General features: G+C 43.7%; 1 protein-coding gene across 3 annotated transcripts in view; it reads right to left on the reverse strand.

Annotated features, from left to right (window-relative positions):
• LOC147433838 (uncharacterized) overlaps positions 1 to 13,406 on the reverse strand; it is a 30,241-nt gene extending 16,835 nt beyond the window's left edge. The window contains exons 1-3 of one of the 3 annotated variants that reach the window (XM_086490466.1): positions 13,065 to 13,368; positions 11,780 to 12,353; positions 10,561 to 10,679 (exon numbers count right to left, since the gene is read on the reverse strand). In XM_086490466.1, coding sequence (XP_086346592.1) covers positions 10,561 to 10,679; positions 11,780 to 12,353; positions 13,065 to 13,140 — 769 coding nt within the window. In that variant the 5' untranslated portion in view covers positions 13,141 to 13,368. Of the gene's footprint in view, positions 1 to 10,560; positions 10,680 to 11,779; positions 12,354 to 12,504; positions 12,659 to 13,064 lie in introns of those variants that run through there. The other 2 variants (XM_086490468.1, XM_086490467.1) reach the window with 2 other exon arrangements.
• Between the last annotated feature and the right edge of the window lie 346 nt (positions 13,407 to 13,752).

The following is a 13,752-nucleotide window of genomic DNA, read 5'->3' on the forward strand; positions in this document are numbered from 1 at the left end:
GACGCTGCAAATATTCTTCAGAATCCATGAACGCCATGTCTTAGAATCTTTATGGCTTATGCCCTGTAAGACAGAGCGGTGAAGATGGGAGCGCGCCTGATGCGCGATGTAGTAAGGGTGGGAGTGGCTAATAAGTCAAGGGTCGGAACACAAAGATTCTTCAAATAAAATTCTTGTAGCCTCTGGTTTGCATTGTCTACAAACGCCTTATGCTCAAATAGCACTATCACAAGACGGACACCACGTGCCAATAGAAAAGAACAGACTGAATACACTTTTAGCACTTCAATAACAATTGAACTGAGAGAGAGAGAGAGCACACGCGACACGGAGTGGCGGAATTCCACCCTAGAGAGTATTGGCCCCAAACCTTGGCGCCCTTTTTGGTATTTCTTTATATTACTTGAACTCGAACAATGCATGTACTCGCGCTCTGCACCTTCTCACTGAAGCGTGCCAAAGAATGAGCCCTCTGCACATATTTAAAGGCCCTTTGCCTATGAAAAGCAGTTTACATGAAAAGCCTTCAAACTTAAAAGCAATTGGCCTCAAAAGCTGAAATAAGAAAAAAGCTGCCAGCACAAACTACGAAAATCCGTACACTGCCACGTCAACATCTTTCAGCGCGAATTACGGAAATCCGTACACTACCACGTCAACATCTATCAACGCGAAATCCGTGCGTTCGTACAGTTGTCACGTCAATAGGCCAGCATAAAATGTGGGATTCCGTACGACTCTGCCACATCAGCAGGCCAGCTTCTTCTGTTGCTGCTGCTTCTTCTGTTGCTTCAGCTTCTTCTAGGGTTTAGGCCCCTTGGTCGGGATCTACAAGTTGGCTCCATTCTTTAGGGCTCGACACGTCAGCAGTTTATGACAACTGGTGTGCCTTGTTCATGTGTTTGGCATTGTAGGAGTTCTAGATCGGATTTTAGGTACCCACCGGATCACGAGCCAATTCTTGTCTTTATTGCATCTTCCATTGCCACGTTTGACATGATATGCATAGACAATGGCTAGAAACGCCATTGGATAACGGATCTGTATAGCAGTAAGCTTTTAACTGTCAAATGCATAACTCTATCACTTTGCATCAAAACTCCTCCACAAGCACGATCTGAAGCGTCTGTCATTACTAGAAATGGTTTTGTAGGTTCCGCAATGGCCATGACCAGAGTAGAGATAATTAAAAGACTTTTCTACTTCTAAGGACCATGTAAGCTTTTCAAAATTCGCAAACTCTGAGAGAGGAGTAGCAATGTCGAAAACTTGTAGACCTTGCTATGAAAGAAATTTGCTAAACCCAGGAATAAGCGAACATCAAATAGCATTGTTGGAAGAGGCCACTCAACAATAACTTTGATTTTATGAGCGTCAACTGCTATTTCACCAACTGATATAACATACTCGATCTGATTCTTGAAAAACTTGCTCTTTTTCTTGTTGATATAAAGCACATTAGTCCGCAATACTAAAAACACCAAACGAAGATATGCTTTGTCTTCTGCAATATTCTTGCTAAAAAACAAAATGTCATCCAAGTAAATTATAACAAATTTATCCAAATATGGACCAAAAATTTTATTCATCAAGGTCATAAACGATGAAGGAGCATTGATTAGTCCGAAGGGAATACCAAAAATTCATAATGTCCATATTTTGTTCTTAATGCTGCTTTCTACTCATCACATGCTTTTATTCTGATTTGATGGTACCCAGACTTCAAGTCGATCTTTGAAAATATCTTAGCCGTGGTAGAGGAAACTTGTATTTTATTGTTAGTTTGTTTAATGTGCAGTAATCAATACACAAGCGCATAGAACCATCTTTTTTTCCTTTACCAACAAGACTAAGCACCAAAAGGACATTAATTAGGACGAATGTGACCTTTATCTAGCAATTCTGCTAGATAAAGATCTAGCAATTCTGCTAGATAAAGGACTTTTACTTAGACGAATGTGACCTTTATCTAGCAATTCTGCCAATTGTTTCCAGTTCCCTAAGATTTGAAGTATGAGACTCTATACAGAGCTTGTGTAGGCGGAGCACTACCAGGGATTAGATCAATAGGATAATCTACTGGTGTACTGGGAGATAAGGTGCTTGGCAAAACGTCAGGAAAGAGATCCAAGTATAGTATGTAGAAAGGTTGCTCAAGAAAGGCTGTTGGTTTTGGTGTTGTTTGGATTGAAATGTATTGGTTGGGGCATCATCGGTGCTACAAATCATTAAAAGTGTTGTGAAGTTATCCGGTTTTCGTACCATCCACTTAACTTGCAGTGCAGAAACAACAGCTTTTGGTAGTACTCAGAACAACCGATTCAAAGTAATAATATGACCATCCTTACATAGGGTTATGATATGTCCTCGGAACAACCGATTCAAAGTAATAATATGACCATCCTTACATAGGGTTATGGTATGTCCTCGGAAACTGATAAGAGGATCATATTGATGTAACCAACATTGGCCAAAAATTATAATTTTTGTTTTGTTTTGATTCAGGAGTCGAGTTGGGCACTCCCGGCCATTCCCTTCATTCACCAAAAAAGTGCACAAGAAGAACAACCAAGACTTGATTAGACAAGCTGCTTGGTACTAGCTTATCATTCTTGGCATTCTTCATAAGAAATGTAGCCATCTTTGAGACGAGTATTGTACTAACCACACGCTTGCCTTTGTCTTGTTTTGCAGTAGAAGGTGCATATTTCTCAGAAGTATAAGGTTATGTTGAAGGCGTCTCCACATTAGCATTTCGTCGCAGATTGGACAGTTAAGGCTTCTTATCACAATGAACCCATATGAGGTCCACCACAAATTGTGCATATCCATCTTTGGATAAATGTGAAGGGGACTGCTGTTGAGAAGCAGCAGAAGTTGAAGCTTGATATGTGAAGTAGACTGTTGTTGAGGTGCAACGGAAGTTGAAGCTTGATTGCCATACGAACGTCTATCCTGAGATGTATTTTGCCAAAAAGATTACAACCTCGACGACGTCGATTGAAATTATGCCGATCATTTTGAAAATTAGGTCTACCATTTTGTGCTCCAAGACTCCAAATATTAGACCGGAACGAGGAACTAGCACTAGATTGTGATTGCGAAAAATTAGAACCACCTAGTAATCTGTTGCCTGAATAAGAGACTTCACGCTGATTTCGAAAAGGGTCACGAGATCCGCAACCATATGGGCTATCATTGACTCAACCAAGCAAAAAATTGTCTCTATCTCTTCGAAAGTCTCCTAATCGTTCCACATAAGAGATGGCATCCTTAACCGTAGGGGGTTTGGCCTTATGTACATCATCGCGCAAGGTGAGCTCAAGTCCGTCAACGAAATAATGTAGTTTGTCATCGAGACTAAGTGTCATAACCTCTAAGTTCAATCGTTGAAAATGAGATATATATGCAATCACAGAGCCTGTTTGGTCTCTCTGCGCCTCACGCTCTAACTCGATAGCCGCTCACTTTTCTTCCACCGCTATCCATTGAGCTTCGCGTGCTTGCTCGCGCTCAAACTCCATAGTTGCCCTTCGATCTTCAACCACCGAGCGCGCTCACGCTCCATGGCTGCTCTTCTTCATTCTAAGGTAGGACGTTGCACCTCCTGTTGTAGCATCATCTCCATCATCGACTTGATAAAAGCCTCCATAGGATTTGATACAATCCATCGCGTAGATGGGGATGGGGCAAGATCGGGAAACAATCCTCTTGGTGTAGAAACTTCTTCTTCTCCAACTCCACTCTCATCACCTTCACGCAAAGTATCCATTCCGCTTACACTGAGATCTTAGATACTTCGGTTCTTGAGGTAGTTGGGTTCTTGGAAGACTTGGGTTCTTAGCTTGCAATCGGTGTTTGAGAAGGCTTTTCTCTTACCCGAGCTCGACTCTTCCCTACGGGCACACCCCTTAGCGGCTTTGCGCTCACACCAAAGTTGCTTTTTACCACCTCACATTGATTGGCCGGCCGATAAGTGCACGGTCCGCTCTCAATGAGTGAAAAGAGGAACAAGGGGAGGCTGGACAAGCCCTCCTTTCTTGGGTTACCTGCCACTCTTCCAAAACACGATTAGGAATCGACACGCCCAAGAGGACTTGGGTTATGTGCGACCGCAACAAGCAAAAAAAAAAAATTGTGTTTCTTTCCTTGAGTGATACAGAACACTGTCAAAGAGCTCTGATATCAATGTAAGGTGCAGCAGAAGTGAATGTTGATAGTGCTCAGGATGAGTGCTCCAAACTTTGCTCAAGGGTTCCTTTTACTTACAAAAGGGAGAGCCTTCCTTTCTTCTTAAAGAGAGAGTACAAGTGCAATGATCACAAACAAAGTGAATGCTACTGTGAGTGAAAGTGCTGAGAATGAGAGAGAGAGAGAGAGAGAGAGAGAGAGAGAAGAATACGACACCAAACGGGTTCTCAAAACTCCCCTCCAAGGGTCCCCCCTCTCTATGGCGAGAGAGGTTTATGCTATAAATTGCACAAATCTGGTACAATGGTCTAGATGCAATGGACTTGCCGACAATGATGACAATGACAAAGACGGGCTGAAATGCAAAAACGCTAGGGCTGATCTGGTTGAAAATTGATAATGCTGATCTGCTGCTGAATACTGACACTGTGTCGGAGAGGATGGCGATGACGCTGACTCGATGACGGTGCGCTGAAACCGCTGATGCTGAAATCTGAAATCTGCGGGCTGAATTGGAAACCGCTGTCTGAACTGATGGGATGATGAGGATTTGATTCGGGAGATGAGATCTACGAGGCTAAGGCCTTAAACTGCAAGTGCAAAGGGCTGAAATCTGGAAACACTAACCTGATCTGCTGGTGGCGATGCTGAAGACTGAAAACGCTAGGTGAAGCTCGAACTTGCAAACACTGGGGGCTGATCTGCAACTTGCAAAACGCTAGGTGCTGGTGGCCGAAAAACGCTGATGTGCTTCTCCGCCGATACTGCTGAGTCGAGGCCTTGCGAGTTTTGGAACTCCTGCTGCTACCTCTTTTGCTTGTGAATGGCGCCCCTCTTCTCCCTTTATACTTGCAGAAAGTTGGGTCGAGCACTTGCTCCCCAACAATCCACAACCTCATATTTAAATAAATAAAATAAATGAAAAATGCCTCCAAACTATACGACCCCCAAATGGGTTCACTGACTTGGGAAAAGGAAATGTTGGGTACTAATGGTTGTGCAATCAGAGGGTATGCAACTACTCTAAGAGCCTGGACATGCACGGCATGCGCACAGGCTCACAAGGGTGCCAGAACACTTCCTAGGCTAACCTGAATCCTAGAACTGGCATAGCTTGTCCACATGTACATAGGGTTAGATGTGCACTTAGCATCAGCTGCATGGCTTCCTTGTGTTTTGCCAACAACTCTGGGTAGTCTATGAAAAAGTCTTCGTCAACCTACACGGCTTCGTGGGTTCCTCGATCTTTGAACTTCAAAAAGTACTATCGCACTTGTTTCTTTGAACCATGGTGAAACCATGCAACAAGACTTTCTCCGATTCCATGACTTCGGCATCATCTATGATTTCTGGTTTTTCTTTTTCGAAAATGTCTTTTGGAGGTGTACCCTGAAACACTATTAACCACGAAAACATGGAAAACGTTGTGCATTGACCATGAGTTAGGCAACTACAATTTCATAGAAACCTCATTGATCTTTTTAATGACAAGAAATGGACCATACATTATGAAAGACAACTTAGGACACTTCTTCCCGACTTGCTAAAGACGTTGCTTCATGATTCTCAGATAGACGCAATCCCCTTCCTTGATAGTAACATCTTGACGACACTTGTTAGCTTGCCGTGAATAAGACGCCGCTTCACACTCTCAGTAATCTCATCCAATGACTGACTTTCAGCATTGACATAAGGCAATTGACTGATCGAACGAGTCAAAGGAGACTCGAACGGACTAGCAAATGCTGCCTCGTTTGGAGTTCTACCAATGGCATAGGAATAAGAGTCATTCAAAATTGCTTGGACTAATGGGGGATATAGCTCGCAATGAGACTATTGATCATGCACATAAGACTTTAAAACATCAAAAGCAAAGTGATTGTAAATTTTTGTTTGACCATCTGACTGTGGATGAAAAGCAGATGAAAAATTTAACTTTGTGCAAAAAATTTCAAAGAGAGCTCGCCAAAAATTAAACTTGGAGTTAACATTCCTATCTGAAACGATTGAATTTGGCAAGCCACATAGGGGATACCAACGCTTAATGAACAACCGGGCTACATCTTGTGCAGTGACTATGGTCTTACAAGGAATTAACATGCAAAATTTGCTAAAACGATCAACGATTGTCAAGCATTGTGTGTTCCTTGCATGCAAACTAGGTGGAAGATTAGTCACAAAATCCATAGAGATATCTTGAAAAGGTCCTTCGGAAATAGGCAACTGTACCAAAACCCTGCTGCCTACTCGTAGGGGCTTTTACCTTCTCACAAATGATGCACTATGAGACATAACAAAACACATCTTTTCGCATTTTAGTCCAATAAAAGAATCTTTCTATTTTTTGCAAAGTGGTGTTCATTTCTCTGTGTCCACCCGTGAGTGAGTCATGAGCATCGTGCAATATGGTTGTCCTGAGAGGGCAAAACACATATACGTGGCGAAAATGCAACAAACCTTTACGAATGAGATAGTTGTTGGGCCCTTGAGAAGCAAGAATCTGCAACCATTGCTTACCTAACTCGGAATCTGCAAACTGATTCTTCATGTTGTCGTAAGAGACACCCTGAATAGAAACTGTGGATCTTGACTCAAGAGCCAAGATCTGTCCTTTGCGACTTAATGCATCTACAACACGGTTAGCTTTACCAGGCACATACTCAATCAAACCACCAAATTGCTCAAAAAAAAATTGTGACCATCTTGCTTGGCGATCACTACAATGTGCACTAGGCATAGATTGAAGCCACTTGAGGGCTTGATAATCTATGCGAACTGTGAACTCTCTACCATACAGAAACTGCTTCAAATGCTTGAGAGAGTGAATAACAGACAGAAGTTCTTTGTCATAAACTAAATAATTCTTTCCGACACTATTTAACTTCCGATTGAGAAATGCAACTGGAAGGCCATGCTGCTGAAGCATAGCACTGCAACCCAAGTTGGGCTTTCCCCAACAACTGTCCTCATAAGCGAAAGTTGAAACTAGGGGACATTGTTGATAAGACATCTGACAAAAGAACCCAGCAATTGACAATAGGGTGACATCAAGACAGTGACAAAGAGGTCATTAAGATGATAATAATGACAACTAGGAGAACGGTAGTGAAGGTTGATCCACAAAATAGGACAAGGTTCACCTAACAACCCGTTTTCTAGATAGTCATGCAATGACTAGTGGTGACAATTGCTTGCAAAGAACATCAGAACCTTCATCCAAAGCTTCTGCAAATGAAGTAGATTCCTCAGAAGATTGGTTTCCTTCCTACTTGTCTGAGGTAGCCATTGCTTGGAGGGTGAATAGTCTTGTGTTATGTGCACAAATAACTCTATGTGCATGTGGACAAGTTGTAACTCCTATTTCTAGGGTTTAGGACAGCATAGGAAGTGTTTTGGCACCCTTGTGAGCCTGTACATAGGATGTGCATGTCCAGGCAGCTTAAGAGTAGTGGATTAGCCTCTGATTGCACATTAGCATAGCCAGTGTCTGCTAGGTGTAGGCATTGTGGAGTGTTCCCATAAAGATCGTTCGTACCCATCCTAGGTAGTTCACCGCATATGAAGCACCTCTTATTAAAAGTGACCCAACTTATTAATAAGCGACATGTAAGAATCATTTTATGAAGTCCTGGGAGGTCAAATCAGCCATGTTCGACCCAGCCTTCCCAGCCTATAAAGGTGACCGCATTTCCACAAGTCAGACCAGCACTGCATGGGCACAGAGTGCCCTAAGTATCCTCATCAGATCCTAGGTTTTCCATGTCCCCCAGCACCCGTGGCGTTTCCACCTACTCACAACACTTGCCGATTTCAGCATGTTCCCAGACACCCTAGCGTTAGCAGAATTCAGCAAAGTATAGTAGATCAGCCAGCGACAACAGATTTTAGCCCTAGCCAGTCATCAGTACCAGCATTTTTCAGTTTTCAGCCATCATCATCATCCTAGCCAGCATCCCTAGCGTTTTGCATTTTCAGCCCCTAGCTTCATAGATCCAAGCATCAATAGCAAGCATCTCAACATGTGGGACCATTGTATCAGCATTCGCGCAATCTAAAGCAAATACCTCTCTAGCATCTTTGTGCAAGTGCTAAATTTGTGTTGTCTCGTGCGTCAGTGCTTAGAGTCGGTGTCTATTGAACTGGTTTCTGTCTTATGTTTGATTTCGCATGCGTAATGGAGGGCGATTACAATTCTTTCAAGAGGGGGGTATGTCACAAAATGAGGACGTGGCATGTCCCCCCGAAAACTCACAAGATTTAAAGTTATAAGTTGTTTCAACTTACACGGTCCAGTCTGATGGGCCCCTGGGAGACACAAGGAAATAAATCAAAAGAAATCACTAGTGTGGCTGACATGGCAAGCTGTACGACATTCCACATCATTTCACGCTGATTGATGACGTGGTAGGTTGTGCGAACGCCCGCGATTTGAGGCAGAGTTTCCATTGGGTTGTGCTGCAGCTTTTGTCACATAGAATAGATGCATATCCTCTGGTTGCACATAGCATAACCATCAAAACCCATCAAGAGCATTTTTACAATGCATAGACCTATTTTCCTTATTTTTGACATTTTTCACTTATTATTTTTAAGTGACTTTTGTTGGGAACTAGGTAGGGCAAATTAGAACCTCAAGAATATAAGAGACCCTAGCGCTAGCACTTTTGGGTAGAAGAGGCAACAGGGACATGACATCCAATAGTGCACCTTCTCAGCGAGACCCCCCTCGGCAGGAGACTCAACGTTTAGCCAAGAAAAGCCAACGTTTTCTCCATTGCAGATCAGCCCCAGCTTTTGCATTGCAGATCAGCCTGGCGGCAGCAAGACACAGCAGATTCCCCTCGCCTTTTCATCCACAGCATCAGCCTAGCGATTTGCATTTGCAAGACAATCTGGCAGCAGCAAGACAGCAAAAACCTAGCGTTTTTGCAACAAAAAACAGATTCAGCCCTAGCGTTTTTGGATCATACAGCAACCCTAGCGTTTTGCAGATTCATCGCGACAGAACCCCAAGAAGCATCAACGTTTTCAGTTTTCAGCATCAAGACTCCGCACCGCAAGTCCCAAACCTCGCAGATCTCACCTTCCCGCAGAAGATCCTCGCCGCACGATCAGATCCATCGAAATCTGCAGTTTCAGCACGTAAAACGCAGATTTCAGCATCTGGTTTTCATCGAGGCGGCATCGCATCGTCGCCATCGACATCATCATCGACATAGAGTCAGAATTCAGCAGATAAAGATTTGCGGATTTCAGCCATTAGCGTTTTCATATTTCAGCCCGTCTCGTCGTCGACATCTTCGGCAAGTCCAAAGCATTGTAGAGTTTTGTGCAATCAATAGTAGACCGCTCTCGCCATAGAGAGTGGGGCCTTCGGCGGAGGGTTTGACAACATTCTGGTGTCGTATTCTTCTCTCTCTATCTCTCAGTCTCAACACCTTCATTCACAGTGTCTTACCACTTTGTTTGTGATCACTTGCACTCTCTCACTAAAGGAACGAAAGGCTCTTCCTTCCGTAAGTAAAAGGAACCCTTGAGCACAGTTCGCAACACTCATCTTGAGCAAAGTTCAACATTCACTTCCGCTGCACTTTACAGGTATGGACGAACGCGAGCAATGTCACCATAGGTAAGTCCTAGGAACCTCTCTTAGCCACCTCACGCCTCCCTCTTAGAAAATCCTTGAAAGGACCGGCAAGAAGACTAGTTTCTCTTAGAACAAATCTTTTTGTCTCTACTTTGAAGTCCATTTCGTAAGCCACATGATTTTGCAATGAAAAAAGTTCCATGTTTTGTATTGAAATACTTCTCCTGCTCAACCAACCACGTTAATCCTTACTCTCTGCACTAGGCACCAAACAATCAGCTCCAAGGCTGAGCAGTCAGCTCAAGGTCACCTTTTGAAGGATGAGTGAACCCTACCCAGCATCCAACTCTCAGCCTTCCTTATTTTGATTGTATGACCTTCACTATACTCTTTTATTGCAAGAATATAAATGGCAGTATCCCAGCTTATTGTCATTCGGTCTGCAACCCACCCACCCACCCAGATCGATCCAATTTGACATGGGGCCTGAAAGAACAAAAGTTTGCCCCTAAAATACCTGCATTCATAACACGTGTATCAATACTACTATCGCAACATTCAAAAGGAATCGACACGCGAAAGTAGACCATCTTGTTGCTCAAAATACTACTGCTAGGCCTGAAGTTTGCGTTTTTACACATGCATCCTGATTAAAACTCAAGAAAATTTGAAGCTGAAATAAATGAGAACATTGTAGTTGCAAGGTAAAGTCCTTCGATGCTACAACTTGATGTGAAAATAGAAATTTTTGAAGTACTGGCTAAACTAGAAAGATTAAATACCTGCACCAAGTTCTTTAGCCAATGGAGCTATAAGAAAATCTAGGCAGCCAGTCACAAATACTATCTGGTAGCCATCTTGCTTTAGCTTCCGAATTAGATCCACTGCACCAGAAAAAATCCTGCTCAAAGTGAAAAAATGAAGAATCGATCATCAAACCAAGAACCAATTAAATCGAGCCATTTAACTTAATCCAAGTATCACCTAAACAACAAGCAACTATGAATGGCTGGGGCTAAGCCCAGTATGTGTTGTCTCGTCATAATGTGCCCAGTGATGCACTTTCCATCGTCTTGTGTTGCGCACATGGAGCCATTCGGCGAGGCTTTTGTTCCCCAAACTGCACTATTTTGTTGCCTAGTGTAATGTTGGCTCACCGATCGTATCATAATGACACCAGCTGTCACTATTGACAGACCTGCAAAAGGGTGCAGCTTGCTATGTGTTCCTCGAAGGGCAGTTCTGCTGCTGCAGAGAGCATATCGCCCTCGTCAACTGACCCTCTATCGGACACAGTTTAGCACATGTGCACAGGAATGCAGTCAACTGAGGGACATTCGAGCTGACCAAAATGGTGTCAGACTGGTGCATGTGCAAACTACATCTGTTTGAGCTTAAAATAGTTATTTAGAGGTCTGAGAGAATTCAAGAAAGAAAAACTTGAAATTAGCTCTGTAGGTGCATATATGTTTATCATCACTGTCTTCAAGGTGAAGGCTATAGCTATTCGAATGGACAATGGCTGACTTGACAGCAATCAGGATTCACGAGCTGATATCAAGCTTCTTGAAGTTCATAACAAACTGTCACTCATTATCAATGCTAACGACTGATTGTTTAGACATTACTTCTTTGTCCCGTACCACCTCTAATGACAACCGAACTTTTAAGGTCACCTGCTGTATAACAATTTAACAGCCATATTCGTAATCTAAACATAGCACAACTCCAAAGAGAAGGTTGGGATGATATCACATGATATGATCTAGATGTTATAATCCCTGAACAGAACTATGTCACACAAGGCAACCCAAAACTTGTAAAATATCTGACCATAACATCGCAACAAGTGAAAAACGCCTGTGGGGTGAGCGAACCACCATCTGTAAGCAGGAAAAAGTGATAATTGGGTTCGAAAAAAATACCCATTATACTCGCCAGTGATTAAAGCATCAGAGAAAACACCCCATTATCAGAGAACAAAGAGTGCCAAATGATTACCTGGGCCGGTAGTAGTTCCTGTAAATAAGTTCTGCCATTTGCTTTTTTGACTGAACTGATCTTCCTCGGTAGCTTTGGTAAAATACCCTATTGAAGATTGCCCGATTGACGGAGTCAATGATCAGATAGAAAATACAAGAGAGGGCAAACCAAGGGATCCAAAAGAGCTTAACAATGAAGGAAAGTTCTGTGATGCGATGTGTGAAATAAGCAAGGACGACATTGGTTCTCGTGATGGTGCCATCCACGTCGAAAAATGCCACTTTGGGAGCTCTTGCTTTACTGGATTGATTCTTGGTGTGAGGATCTTCATCTACAGTGTGAACTGTGGATGACAATGAGTTACTTTTGGCATCCCAAGGAGCTATTCTTGCCATGCTGAAGTTCTTGCACACTCGACGCCAGGACTGTCCGCCAAGACTTGCACTCACAATGCTCCCAACAGAAAGGAGAGGTGTAATACCGGATGTCAGAAGACCATGTTCTCGTATAGCTGAAGACAAAGTGATACCAAAAAATGTGTTTTCTCCAGGAGAGCTACTTTTCAGCCAGGAATTCAGCAGATAGGTGGGGCCTGCACAGACAATTAGACGATCATTAAGTCCCACACCACAGCACTTAAACAAAAATCAAGCTGAGAACAGTTGTGCATGATCGACAGAAAATGAAGTACACTTGAGCTGGCAAGCGCAAGTTCAGCCTAGGGATGAGTTCTAGCAAGAAACCTGGATATGTGAAGCTTTAAGAGATCTGCTGCCAAGAAAAGGTGGCAAAACGCTGCTAAGTTCGACGAAAGGGGCTCTATGATCTCATCCGGATGAAAAAACCTATGCAGCTAAGCAAGCCTTATCCAAAAATGTCTGATGATATTGAGCTGCAGTAAAGAAAAGGACGTATAAATTGTGCAATGAGGTTTCGTAGTGATGAATGAACCGTGTCCAATAGAAAGCTATGTGTCTCTCTAGAGAGGAAATAACGGTGTGAGTGTGTGTGGGTGACGAGAACGACACAAACACGCAGGGAGAGCTTTTCTGCGTGTGCGTGTGAGTGAGTGTGTGTGTGTGTGTGTGTGTGTGAGAGAGAGAGAGAGAGAGAGCAAGAGAAGTAGGCAGATACGATGGACCTTCTGCTGTCCATCACAGAGGTTGGCATCGACATACATTGCCCAAAAAATAGCTTCGCGATCATACGTGCTCCCAGCGAAGATACAGGGAAGGTAGAACGTGGGGATTAGCTATGACGAGAGAGAGAGAGAGAGAGAGAGAGAGAGAGAGAGAGAACTTGCCTGAAGCCCACGGGGTGGCTATGGCCGCTACCAAGCTGCACTGGTGACTCGCGGGCACACCTTGCGAAGAAGACATTCTTGCAGGCAGGGTAGGTGAGAGAGGAGAGCGAGATAATTAAAGGCAAGAGAAACTAATGGTGATGTCAATTACAGCCGCGGGCAAAAGCAGCAGCTACCACACGCCATGGCCGGAAAGTATGGAATTCAAAAGGGAGTCTACTACTGCAGGCTCTCACAGCATGAGGCTTGGCGTCTCCTCAGTCCCCACCATCGGGGGGAGAGAGTGTGGAAAGTTGCTGACAATTTAGAAGAGCGCGCACACTCTTGTGATGGCTTCAGAGAGACACATATTCACACATTCGATCTCGAACCAATAGCTACTCACCAAATACCATTTTTGGCCTGCTAAAGAAAGGCCTTAGTGTTGGGCTTGGTTGGGCGTCCTTTTGTGGATGGCGTCCACGTGCACGGCCAGCAGTTTTGCACAGCGGAGTCAGGACGACGTGAAGGCGTGCAGCTGCATGTGGAATTCAGCTTGGATTATAGCTACATGCGGAGTTCTGCCTTGGAGTCCCGTGCGATTGCGAGTCTATCGCTCACGCTGTCACGTTTTCTGCAGTCTCAGGCTCGTCCTTTCTAGCACCTACGGCGGCGCAGAGTCGCTCAGTACAAATCGTTTGCTATGGAG

Source organism: Adiantum capillus-veneris, chromosome 19, assembly GCF_014529385.1.
Source record: "Adiantum capillus-veneris isolate H3 chromosome 19, ASM1452938v2, whole genome shotgun sequence".
Lineage (NCBI taxonomy): Eukaryota > Viridiplantae > Streptophyta > Polypodiopsida > Polypodiales > Pteridaceae > Adiantum > Adiantum capillus-veneris.